Source organism: Natator depressus, chromosome 8 (assembly GCF_965152275.1).
Source record: "Natator depressus isolate rNatDep1 chromosome 8, rNatDep2.hap1, whole genome shotgun sequence".
Lineage (NCBI taxonomy): Eukaryota > Metazoa > Chordata > Testudines > Cheloniidae > Natator > Natator depressus.
Window position 1 is genome coordinate 72,540,527 of NC_134241.1, and position 13,573 is coordinate 72,554,099.

The following is a 13,573-nucleotide window of genomic DNA, read 5'->3' on the forward strand; positions in this document are numbered from 1 at the left end:
AGACTCCGGAGGTGCGATCCCAGCCTTCCTGAAGGCCCGGCCGGGAGGCTGGTCCGGCTAAAGCAGGGGAAGGGGTCAGAGCAGCAGAGCTCCCCGGACTGTGCTGCGCTCTCCCCCGCCAGGCTGGGAGGAAATGAAAAGCGGGAGCTGGGGAGGAGAAGCGCCTGCCCCGGCTCTCCCAGGAACTGGGGTTTCACTTCTCTGCCGGCCTCTACATTGCACCATTCGCAGCAGTAGAAGCAGCTTTCGCGGCTCAGCCCGCAGCAGCCGCCGCCGCCGGGGCCCCAGCCTCGCTCGCTCTGTCCCCTGGCGCCCGGCACCTGGCCGAGGGGAGCGGCTCTGAACTCCGCACCTCCGTGCGGCGGGCACAGCAGCTGAATCACCGCCAGTGACTCATCCCCCCAGCCCGCCCAGTCTGCTCCGCGAGCCGCCCGGCCCCGGCCCCGGCCCCGGCCCTGGCACTCGGCGGGGGCGGTGCAGGGCTATAAATAGGGTCAACCCCGCCTCCTTGGCAGACTTCGCTCAGGCAGCAGCAGTAGTCGCCGCCACAGCGACCACCACGTTACAGGTACCTGCCTCGCATCGCTCGGGCCGGATCCCCGCTACTTTCCCCGCTGCTGAGGGCGCAGGACGCGGCGCGACGCAAGGGATGGCGAGCGCTTTGGCTGCCTTAGCAGCAGCCCGTGGCCGGGCGCTGCTCCTGGGCGCGCTGCTCTCGCAGCTGGGCCCCTGCTCAGGTGAGTGCCACTACCCCGGGGCTGCTTGCCCAGCGCCACCAGGTGCCTTCGCGCCTCACCTGGTCGGGGCTGCCTGCTAGGCTGGCACGGGTCCCATGTTCCTGGATGGAGCTGCCTCTCTGCGGCTTGTTCCCCGAGCCGGCGCGGCGCCTGGGGCGCCCCACGGACCAGGCTCCTGCCCTGTGCCGGCCCGAGGGGCTGCCCGCCGCAGAGGACCAGGGGCGCACACAGAGATACGTGGGGGACGTGCTGCTTCCTCTGGGGAGGGGGGGGTGTTGGTGTTGTAAAGACTGGGGGACAGTGTCCGGCGTGGAGCCTGGGGCGGCCGACGGAGAAGTGAAGTTGCATGAGGGATTTCGAGGATAAAACAACCCAGGAACCCTCCCTGGGGGAGCGTCCCGTGTGGCGCAAGATGCCGTGGCTGGTTTGGTGGTTTGCTCGGTGGCCAGAAACCCCATACAACTTTTCTGTAGCTAAAAGGGCAAGAGCTACTTCGTTGTGTCGGAATTCCCCGAGATCTAACTTGTCTTACGTCCTGTGGTGGGGATGGCAGGGATGTTTGGTGGGAGTTACGTACTTGGGGCCGGATGCTGCAAATGGACCCCATGCCTCCAGGAAGCACCAGTGAAATCAACAGGGCTCTGCTGAAATCTGCCAGCGGAGCCCATGAGCGCACTAGGGTTTGCCCAGTCCCCTTTCCAGGAATGCCCCGTATTTTTTGTCTCCCTTTTTAATACAAAGTTGGCTTTCCAAAGTTAAGATTCAGCTTTACAGGTGTTCATGGGTACGTTAGAGGGTGATCTTTTATGTTAACGTATTTTAAATGCAGTAAGGTGAAGGCAGTTAAACTTATTAATAATTATGTGCTGGTTACCGATCAACATTTTACTTAGAAGAAAAGGAGTACTTGTGACACCTTAGAGACTAACAAATTTAGTTGCGCATAAGCTTTTGAGCTACAGATGCATCCGATGAAGTGAGCTGAAGCTCACGAAAGCTTATGCTCAAATAAATTTGTTAGTCTCTAAGGTGCCACAAGTACTCCTTTTCTTTTTGCGAATACAGACTAACACGGCTGCTACTCTGAAACCTGTCATTTTACTTAGAATTATTTAGTTTCTTTTCAATATCGCCAGTTTGGACCGCTCTAATTTTTGGCTATATGTTAAAAAAAAAACCATATCAATTAGGTAATATTCATATAAGCAAACAGATTATAAAAAAAATTCTAAAACAATTACTTCTATTTGATTGTGGTTGTGTGGAATGTATGACACTTTAATGTACTACTCCCGTGGTTTGGCTCGTGTTGTGTGTTTTTTACATACTTCTAGTTCTTTAAGGTGAATTTAGACTTCATTAATTTTGTGATTGGAAATGGTTGAAAATTAAGAAATTAATACTAGAGTAAACAATAAAATATACATGCACTTATTTTTCTTAACTGATTTTTCTTTATGCACAGAACACTATAAACATGTTTACATAAGCATAACTATTTAACTGATTAGACACTTTTATAGAATGAAATTGTGCATTTATTTTGGTATGCAATTTGCTTGTCTGTGTGCTTTTTAAAAGAAGAAAAATGCAAATACATGCAATTACTATGGCTGAGAATTCACCTGAATAAAAATCAGGAAACTCAGTTATTGGATTCCACAGTAACTATAACTACAGATGAATTTTACCTATACTGCACATGGTATATATGAATGTCAAATATGATGCAAAATCTCACATTTCCTTCAAGTCTTTGCAAACTCATTATAAAATGCTTGTGTTGGTTTAAACAGCAGAAGGAAACACTAGAAGCAAGCACAATTCTGAACTATTCCTAGATGTATCAAATGGTCTTTCTGCGCATTTGATTTGGTGGCCAGGGGAAACAACTATGCTGAATTACAAAAGATTCAAGTCACCAAGGGGAAGGAGAGGAACTGGAGGAACTTTCTTCCAACATTCAGCATTAAAGGAATTTCCCATGGCAGAAGTAAAATGAGTGTGATTTCTGTGAATTTTTTCTCTCAAACAGAATTTTACTATAATCACAGATACTTCCTTATAGAAACCTCACTTCTGCTAAATAGGGAATATAATAAACCTAGAGCGCTACACAGTGTGACTCATCACAACTTTCTTTTCTTTTTTTTGTTTCTAAAGGTAATTCAGAACTGTCAACAGCAGTTAATATAACTTGGTCATCAATCAATTTCAAAACAATACTACAGTGGCAACCCAAGCCAACCAACTATGTCTATACAGTAGAAATATCTGGGTGAGTAGATATAATTGTAGGTATGAGTGCCTGGTGCACCCCTGCCCTTCTCTCTGTGCTCACTAGATGGTAGTGAATGTCAATTTTAAAAAGACATTTGTGATTGAGGCAGAAAAAAGTGTAGTCATGGTAGAATGTTTGAATATCTTGAATCTGTGAATGTAATGCAGAGTCCAAATATGAGAACTTATGATCTTTACTTTGAGTTTTGGTTGCTTCCAAGTGCAGGTGTACCTGATTCTGGGCTCGTTCTAGAAATGAAATGTATGGATCTAGATCCTGGCTCTGCAGTTTCAGTATAGGCCACCCGGTACTGGAAAACTTGGCCCAAAATATTTTGCACCAGTTTACAACCCCCTTCATGAAGACGGTGTAGAATTTGATCTTCTACATTTAAAAAAAACCACCATAGTTTTCATCTGTCAAAACAATTCCCTCTTTTTAATGTTGAGAGAATTTGCAGAGATATCATAGATATGACTAATTTTATTCTAATTTAATGATTAATGCATTAGTTAAGTGGATCAGTATTACTTAGTCTAGTTGGGTAAACTTAAAAAATGACAGGTTTCAGAGTAGCAGCCGTGTTAGTCTGTATTCGCAAAAAGAAAAGGAGTACTTGTGGCACCTTAAAGACTAACCAATTTATTTAATCATAAGCTTTCGTGAGCTACAGCTCACTTCATCGGATGCATTCAGTGGAAAATATAGTGGGGAGATTTATATACATAGAGAACATGAAACAATGGGTGTTACCATACACACTGTAACCAGAGTGATCACTTAAGGTGAGCTATTACCAGCAGGAGTTGGGGGGAACCTTTTGTAGTGATAATCAAGGTGGACCATTTCCAGCAAACCCCACCTCCCCCCCCCTTGCTGGTAATAGCTCACCTTAAGTGATCACTCTGGGTACAGTGTGTATGGTAACACCCATTGTTTCATGTTCTCTATGCATATAGATCTCCCCACTATATTTTCCACTGAATGCATCCGATGAAGTGAGCTGTAGTTCACGAAAGCTTATGCTCAAATTTGTTAGTCTCTAAGATGCCACAAGTACTCCTTTTCTTTTTCTTAAAAAAATGACCTTCATCTAACTTCCTAGACTTACTCTAATTCATGACTTATAAAATTAATGTTAGACTTTTTCAAAACACTGGGCTAATAAAATCCAAGCCCATATTAAGTGCATAATTTGATGCGCACACAGTCTATGAATTAACGTAAAAACAATGACTGAACATGCCTCAAAGAGAAACTGCATTATAAACCGTCTGCACACTTTTGGAAAGCATTGTACTGTAATAGTTTCTGGCATGTTCCAGTGTCTACAACTGGAGGCTAAATTTCATGAGTAATGGGTGAAATACCCAATAACACTTGTGAATTTTTTTCTCTGTGCACATGGGGTAGGGTTAAATGTACTTTGTCATGTTCCTTACACAGCCTTTTAAAAATTAATATAAAAGCAAATGTTTAAGCAGAATGGCATAATTCAGTGGTTTTCAACCTGTGGTCCGTGGAACCTGGGGGTCCGCAGACTGTCTTAAGATTTCCAAAGGGGTTCACGCCTCAGTTTGAAATTTAAGTGACCACAAATGAAAGGTTGAAAATTACTGGTATAATGCAACCAAGGGCCCAAGCCTATAGACACAAATGGACATAGGCCCCAATCCTGCACTGTGATCCAGGCACATTTAGTGTTGCACCCACACTGAGCCCCATCTATCTCAATGGTACCCCATGTGAGTACAGCAGTCTGCTCACCTGACTTGCTGTGTAAGATCCAGATATTATGGAGTTAAGCATTAAGCACTTTAAAAAATCCCACTAGATATTATTTTTTCATCTTTAGGTGCCTAAATCTAGTCCTTTTACTTTTATTTGGCTCTCGTGTAGGGCCAAATTCTCTTAGTATGTAATATAACTGAATTGAATCTGACTGTTTGTGCAAGTAAGGCAGGCAGGATTTGGTCCTAATTCAAGAATGTGGCTCATATTTTCTTGCATGTAGTTTCAAAGGCAGAAGTGTCTTTAACACAACTAGTTTCAATTAATGATTCACAAGAAAGCTAAAAATAGTATTTTAGCTGATTTAAACTTCCAAAAAGATAGAAACTTTGAGAGAACTACTAAACAATGTAAGTTTAAGTAACCTTTGTTACTTGCAAGGAATATATGTCAGGTGGGTGTGGCCTATATAGTTAATTTTTAAACTGAAGACAGGTGTACAATGAGATTTGTAAATAAGTATTGTAGATCTCCAAGCTGTGCTAATATGGACATAACTATTCTTAGCACAAGCACTGTTTTAGTTTATTTTTAAACCTTGGAGCCTTAATTTTTTTTACAAATTATATACATCAAATAAGGGTCCGAAGATTTCAAAAACACAGTGCCTGTGCTAAGAATAATTGTAGGGCATTGTGTTTCAACTAGGACTTCGTTTGTGGGCATTTTTAAAAGGTTACTGTGCACCGGAGAGGTGGATTTTTTTTTGTTTGTTTTTGTTTTTTGTGGGCAGAGGACAGGAGGTTGGCATGTCCCCTTTAAAGATACACAAACTTTAAAAATTTGTCTTTTTTGCTTCCTTATTGTGGATTTAAAACGCCCCCTGCAAAGATGGGTTGTTTTTTTTTTTTTTTCCCGTTTATGAAGATCAGGTATTATCCTCCCTGTCTTTCCTGGAGGACTCTGTAAACCACTTTGAAACTAATAGAATTATGACATCACAAGAAACTGAAATCTGAGCAAACTCCTATTTAATTAAAAATTCTGAAAAACGTGGAGGAAAATCCCTTTGTTATCATACACTCAACACGCCTGCCATTTCAACTGAACTACATGAAAGCCCTCACACTTGTCCTTTGATTCTCCAGCAAAAACAAAGGAGGCCAGATTTAATATTTCTGCTTTTAATTAATTTTTTGCTTCCTTTTTATATTAGGAAGAAAAAAGGACAAAAACATTTTTTCCCTGATTGCAAATATTTAAAAAATCTGCTTGTTTTAATTTATGAAAAATATATGAATTGCACCCCTTTTTGCCATTTAGACACCCAGAGAAGTTTGTCGTGTTTTTTTTTTTTTTTTGCAGTTGATTACTTAATGTATCTGAACTGACGTTTTTGTTCCTGTGTGACTAGTACTGATTATGTTATTACATGGTTTTAATTATGCCCATACCCATATGCAGAATACTGAATCTAGCAAACAAGTGACAACATTCAGTAGATTAGTTAATTGTCTCTTTTTTTTTATCACTATGTATAGTGTCCATATCTGATGCCCCTCCTCCGCATTCGCAGAAGTGCATTCAAGATAGTTAGAGGTACTTTAGGACATATCTGGAAATGTATTATTGCTTTTGAGTAACATTTTCAAAGGCTCTTAAGTAACTTAAGAGCCTAAGTCCCATTGTCTTTAGTCACTGAGGCATTTGTGAACATTTTACCTCTTTCTATATATAGATTGGGGGAGGGAGGGGGGAATGACCAGTGTCAAAATTATTCAGAGTGACAATTTCCTGTTAAATTTACAGACATGAAAATATATGGTTTCAGAGTAGCAGTCATGTTAGTCTGTATTCTCAAAAAGAAAATTAGTACTTGTGGCACCTTAGAGACTAACAAATTTATTTGAGCATAAGCGTTTGTGAGCTACAGCTCACTTCATCATGAACGCTTATGCTCAAATAAATTTGTTAGTCTAAGGTGCCACAAGTACTAATTTTTTTTTTATGAAAATATGTTATCAAATCAGTGCATACCATGAAGAAAACATCTTTCCTTAATTATATATTGCATATTGCTTCACTGTGAGTTAAATTTTAGTTGCGTGGTTCAGCTTTTTAAACCGTGAATCGAGCATGTTTGCATAGTATGGATTTTTCCACTCAACTTCACAGACTGGTTTACAGGTACAAGCATGATGTAGTCAGAAGACATTGTAAAAATTCTGGACTTTGACGATTACTGAACCATTTTATCCCAGGCATTGTATACCTTATGCATGAATGTATGCATGTGAATGAAACTATATTCAGAAAGTGTTATATCAATACTTCATTCTTGGTTCCTTTCAGAATCAACTCAAACTGGGAAAAAGTGTGCGTCCACACAAAAGAAACAGAGTGTGACGTTACTGACAAACTGGAGAAGGTAAAAGACACCTATACTGCACACATAGTGTCTGAAATGATTTCAGGGACAGAAAAGTTTGAGGAGCCGTCCTATGCAATCTCTCCAAAATTCATACCTTACAATCAGAGTAAGTAGGATTGCCTAGTAATAGTCTGTTACATCACATCACCCCCGTTAATTCAATAGGTCTTGGATTGAGCCTAGAGTTTTTCTGTTTAGGTTCTTGCTCTTGTGGTGTTTGACCACCTTTTAGCAGTAGCTGAAATCTTTCCCACTGCAGGGGACTTCATAACCTCATGCACCACTTCACCGTTAATACAGGATTTAAGTGGTGTCTAGAGCTTCGTGTGAGCCTCATGCACTGGGTTGAAATTTTATTAATATGCATTGACTGTGCCAGTCACTGTGTTACATGTGTTTAAACCTGGTAAAGTTGTGTGAGGTGGGGGGGGAGTGTTTTTGTTTTGAGGTGGTAGTGGAGAATGTTGTGTGAAAAGGATATTTTGCCAAAAGTTTTTCCTATGCCTGGAATTAATTCTAAAAATGTTTTTGTGTGTGCATTAGCTACAATTGGGAGACCAGGGATTCAAACTTACGAACTAACTGACTCCAAGCTGAAAGTGTTGGTTGAAGATCCACTTACACCATACAGATTTCCCAATAAAAGCTTTAAAAGTATCAGAGAGATTTTTAAAAATGACCTGGAATATACACTCTATTATTGGAAAGATCAAAGTACAGGAAAGGTAAGCCCTTATTTTCAACTTCCTATACCTCTAATTTTGTATGTTTTATAGTTACAAAACTTCTATGCTATTAAGAGCTAAAACTTTTATAAAGAATGTCTTGAAAGTGTCTTTTTTTTTTCCTTTATACATAGAAAGAGGCAACAACAAAAAGTAATCAATTTGAAATAAGCATTGACAAAGGGAAGAACTACTGCTTCTATGTACAGGCAATTATTCTCTCTCGCAGAGAGAACCGCAAAAGTCAAGAGAGCAAGGTGAATTGTACCCGCCATGAGAGAAAAGTTTTGGATGGTAAGTATCTGGTGAAACAAGTTAATAGACTATTTTTCTTGCTATCTCTTGCATTCCAACAAAAAAATTTCCCTCTCATATAGAAAACCCATGAGAAGAAATCTCCCATGAGGTAATCATCACTGAGATTTCTATCATATCACAAAATTGCCATTGACCACAGTGGGAGCAGAGTTAGGCCAACACTGAGTGCTTTTGAACATTCCACCTTTGTCCACCATCCACAATTACTTGTTCACTTAAAAAAAATGTTTTTCCTCTTTGCAGGGCCTGCATTGATGACTTTTCACCTGAGATTTCAAATTGCCTCATCAATGGGCCTATTTTTCTTGTTTCCCTTTTCTTCCCTTTGATAAATACTAGTTTACATATAATGAAATTTTTCCCAACTAGTGGCCCAGTAGTGAGTGCTTACATGATGAAGCCTTTAGATATGCGTGCCAGCAAACTATGTAAGACTTAACGGTCAGTAGGAGCTGTGCATATATTTGAATGAGGCTAACTCCTGCTTTTTTTTCCTGTGCTCTAGTCATTTTCTCAAGTGCAGGTGATCCTTTAAGGTTTACTGTCCTTCAAGTTGTAGCGCCCATAATCCTAACTGTTTTCCCCAAATTGTGTACATTAAAAATGTGTCCAACCAGGCAAATATATAAGCTCTTTATCAAACAATGAAGAGGTCAATGAGGGAATGGCACTGGGAAGGAGACTTATCCATTGTGCACTTTGATAGTCGTTGCTTTGTGGGGACTGTTTTTGGGTGTGTGTATGTGTGTAGGGCTGTTCTGTTGTTGTGGGGTTTTTTGTTTTTTTTAAAGCATTATCCTTCATTGGTATCAAGACAAATACATTACTGAAAACATATCAGGTTGTAAATCAGTGCTCTCAGCTCTGCCTTATGCTCCCTCTTCTTTCCCTATTGGGAAAGAATCTGTGGATTTTATATTAATAAGCAGAAACCTTTTCTCCCAAAACCTCATTGTCCTCTCTCCACCATCCAAAAATTAAAACATTCCCTCAATATAGAATTTTCAATGTGATATCACAAAATATTTGAGTTCAGTAAACTTTGTCCAAACTGTTTTTGTTAGTTTAAAACCATAGAATAAGTTTCCATTAGCGTACAAAACTTTTGCACAAGCATGACATTTATGGCTATAACTGAGGGCCTGATCCTTTGAGGTGCAGAGTCCCTCATAGGAAGGGACTGGCTTCAAGGGGACCTGAATGGTCTTCGCACCTCCTGGGAGGTATTCAATATTTTTGTAGGACTGGGACCCATGTTAGTCATGACGTTAAGGTAAAGCAAATTACTACTATATAGAAAATCTGTATGCATTGATGAGCTATTAATTCTTTGTTTGCTTTTTCTCCTCCCCAACCAGAGTATGGAACCGAAGTGTTTATTATCATAGCAGCTGCAGCCATTGTAATCCTTATTACAATCATTGGCTTGTCTGTGACCCTGTATAAATGCAAGAAAACAAAAGCTGCAAAGGAAAAAGAAACCATGCCACTTAATGATATTTAGGAAAAACACAAGAAGTGCCTTTTGTTACTATTTCAAATGCTGCTGCATTCCCAGACAGAAAAGCTTAAGGTACTTGAGGGGAAAAAACTACTGTCTCTAAATATTATTAGCCTTTACTTAAGTGTAAAGGCTCACTTCTGTTTCTGTGAAACATTTTGGTTTTTTTATATTTTAAAGCAAAAAACGCTACTTTTGTTTTAATTTTAACAATGTTGTTAAACTGATGAAATGTTAGCTCACAAATATGAAAACACTACTATTCCTTCTGCACTTCATGGAGAAGTCAATTTTAAATTGGTTATTCTGTATATCAGTTGATATAAGTTATCAAAACTAAATGACTGTGTCTATATGACATCCTAACAAGCTCACTTGTGAGGAAGTGAGAGTACCATATCAAAAACTAACATTCAAAACCATAATACAACAGATCCAAACTTCTAACAATCAATATAGAGACAGAATTGCCTGTCTAAACTGTAAAATATACTTTAGGCAACTCTAGGTGCTAAACTGAGTACTTTGCAATTCATTTGAATCAATAGGTAACTAATTTCCTGCACATACTCAATAGGAAGAAGAATTTAGCACTTATATTTTATACTGATGATTAAACACTTGAGAGATCACTATTTTATTTTTATAATGGGATGTCTATATAAATGAACTACTTGGGTGATGTGATTTAGAGGTACCTCATACTACTACAGTTTCTAATATATTTATGATTTTTATAAATGGGAATTTTTATATTGGTGATATTTGTATATATTGTGTTAACTTATTTAATATAATTTCTTACTGAAATAAAGGTGAATGGAAAAACAAGACTTATTATTGCAGAGCAATGTTTATTCTAGAAATACATGTTTAACTTTATCTAAGAAATATGTGGAGCAGAGCTTGGCCTCTTTTAGAAACTTGGGCCCCAGATTATTGCTTTGTAAAACAGAACACCCAGTCAACTACCCCATAGAGGGGGAAAACACTATGTAAGAAGACACAACTCTTGAACTAGACAAAAAGTCATGAAGTGTCCTAGGTTGATCTTACTTTTGTACTAATTCCTGAGTAATCCCACTTCATATGTTACTAGTGTAGCCTGGCTTGCTGTATCATCTCTAGAGATTTTAAAAATATATACTGTAGTTATGTTTGACAGCTGCAGAGCACTAATCTCAAAGCATTTTAACTGCTCTAAGGAACAGTCCTATTGAATTTATTAGGGAATGAATACCGTCTTGAAGAATATTTATACCAATCTATAGTAGGCATGTCCCATTCCATTACATTCTATAAACATTTAGAGCAATTTATATAGAATTCTATTAGTATAATCTCTCTATTGCATTATACAGGACTTGCTAAAAGAGAAGGTAAAGTACTGTAAATAGCTGTATGCCTGTTCTACAGATTAGGTAGCTGAGTCCCTGAGATGTTTCATAACTGGGCTAAGGCAACACAGCAACCTAGTGGAGTCAGGAATAAAACCCAGTTTTCCTAGCTCTGACTCCTGTACTCTATCCCAGTGGTGCGCAAACTAGGGGGCATATATAATCGGCATTCACCCCTCAAGTGGTTTGCAGAACAGCGTATCTTCCAGAATTTCATCCTCCTAGGAATACCTGCCAAACACAGTGAGTTGATCCAAATTCTTTTCTTGACACTTTTTATGGCATCATACTCTGTGCACTGCTAATTAGATTGACTTGAAGGTCACACCAGGAAGGTGGAGGGGAGAAACAGAGATGAGACTATTCAGTCAGTTTAGTGTTAGAGCATCTGACTCACTTGAGAGGTCCTGGGCTCTGAACTCTATTATATATGTTGCCGGTTTATTGCCTTGCCTTAGATGCCTTAAAATTAATTTAATTTTAAAGGCATAGTAGGCCTATTGTAGTTATGAAACTTACCAAATTGTTGAAAATAAGCCAGCCTGTGCTTTTATTTGTATGTTTGTTTTTTAAAAGGGCAAAAGGCCAAAGGTTCTTCATACCGCCCCCCCACCCCACCCCCAGAAGTCACCCCCCAGTTTGCACACCAGTGGTGTAGACAAAGCCTGAGGCAATAGTCAGTGGAGGAGGGTGGAGAATGTCAGATCCCTAAATGCATCTTCAAGGTGTTCAGGGGGGACTAGAAGACAAGGGAGATCACTGATGTGTTGGGCAGGGAATGTAAAAAGAGTAGGGGTCCCTGAACCACAAGGGCCTGTGTTACCACACACCTGGCACACCTCTAGCCAGCCCTAACACTGCACCATTTTTAATCAGAAAAATTATCTAGAGAATCCTTCAGGAAGGATAGGGACACATCCATTTTGCTTACTCTCCTTCAGATATCACTGGTCTCCCTCTCTTCTGTATATATTTCCTTTAGGCAATTAGTAATGCAACAAGGTCTTTATTATGATGCCCACTAATGTCTCAGGTTTATTAAAATAATTTTTGGTTTTAAATCCTCTCAATATTATGATCTAGCATTATGTGTGATCATTTAAGAAAGAGGAATTCAATATTTCTATACAACAGAGAAACAAACTTGCATAGTACCTTAATGATGACATGTACTTGAATTAAGTTCTAAATATAATCAGTGTAACATATCACACTAAAGTCTACTGAAACTTTATAGTATTTCCTTTTCTGCGTCACACATTGTTCTCCCTGGTACTAGTTAATGAAGGATGGAGTTCTGCCAGGCAAGTCCTAGACTAAAAGACTACATGCAGCATATATTAATGTGATTATTGAAAACATACAGACTTTTGTGTTACTATCCATAGCAGTCTTCATTAAAGCAAGACCCTGTAAAGACATAAGCTAGGTACAACAATAACCAAGCAAAATATAAATTTTACTTCTAGTATAGCAAACTCAGCTCTTTGTAGTGGGAAAGTCTGCTGCTGAGAGGCATGAAATGAAATGCGATTATGAGCTTAACTTGGATCACTACTCATATGACAATTCTGGACAAAGAGCTTATGGCATTGCATAAGTGACAAACTGTGAAAGAGATTACATGCCTGCATTTTTGTAATGCTCATTATTGTTTAGACTGGTAGTAAATACTGCACAATTCCAGTACCTTGCAACACAGGAGACTATTATAATTGTACCAAAGAAAATTTATAGTAGATTAAAATAGGCAGAGGGCCTCAGCGTGCTCTCACTTGTTCCTGCACAACTCCATGGCTTTCAAGGGGCTTGTCTGGGTGTACAGTATCAGAAATTAGAATTTGGAACATAGTCTTCAGTTTAATCAGTGTGGGTAGTTATGTACATGCAAGTAGTCTCTCATGCCTGGGTGCCTCATTGAATTCACCAGAAGAGGGTGTGTGTGAGAAAGTGAGGTATGATGGAGCAGATCCAGAAAAAGGAGTTGAACTCACTGAATTTTATTTCCCATAATTAGATGAATCAACATTTGCCTGTTCACATCTGCCTACTCCTTATAACTAGTTCAGCATACTCACCTTCTTAATGAATAGCAGACAGCTGTGCAGAAAGTAATCATATCCTTTCCTTATTTGTGATTTATTGTGCGCACTTATATGGAATGTGAAACTGTACAAAAGGCCAAAATATAATAAAAGAAAAAGCCTTGTACAGAGCAGGATGCTGTGCATTTCTCTCCACATCACTGGTGGGGGCAGGGCATCTTCAAGCCTAATGAGGACCCCCGCTTCTCCCTAGTTGAGCTCCATTTTGAAATTGCCAGAAATTCTCCCTTCAGTCCACAGAGTGCAATTCAGTGTCTTTCAATGGGACACTCTCTGCATCCCCAGTGCTCCTCTAACTGAAATATGTCATGGCTATGTTAGGCAGAGATGTGAGCCCTTCACAGCTC

The 13,573-nt window shown here is 39.7% G+C and overlaps 1 protein-coding gene across 1 annotated transcript; it reads left to right on the top strand.

Moving 5' to 3' along the window:
* The first annotated feature begins 519 nt into the window (after positions 1–519).
* F3 (coagulation factor III, tissue factor) lies at positions 520–10,548 on the top strand. Its single transcript, XM_074962228.1, has 6 exons — positions 520–737; positions 2,901–3,015; positions 7,102–7,286; positions 7,724–7,905; positions 8,040–8,199; positions 9,582–10,548. The coding sequence occupies exons 1-6, from the start codon at positions 650–652 to the stop codon at positions 9,725–9,727; spliced, it is 876 nt and encodes a 291-aa protein (XP_074818329.1). The 5' UTR covers positions 520–649; the 3' UTR covers positions 9,728–10,548.
* Positions 10,549–13,573: the final 3,025 nt, after the last annotated feature.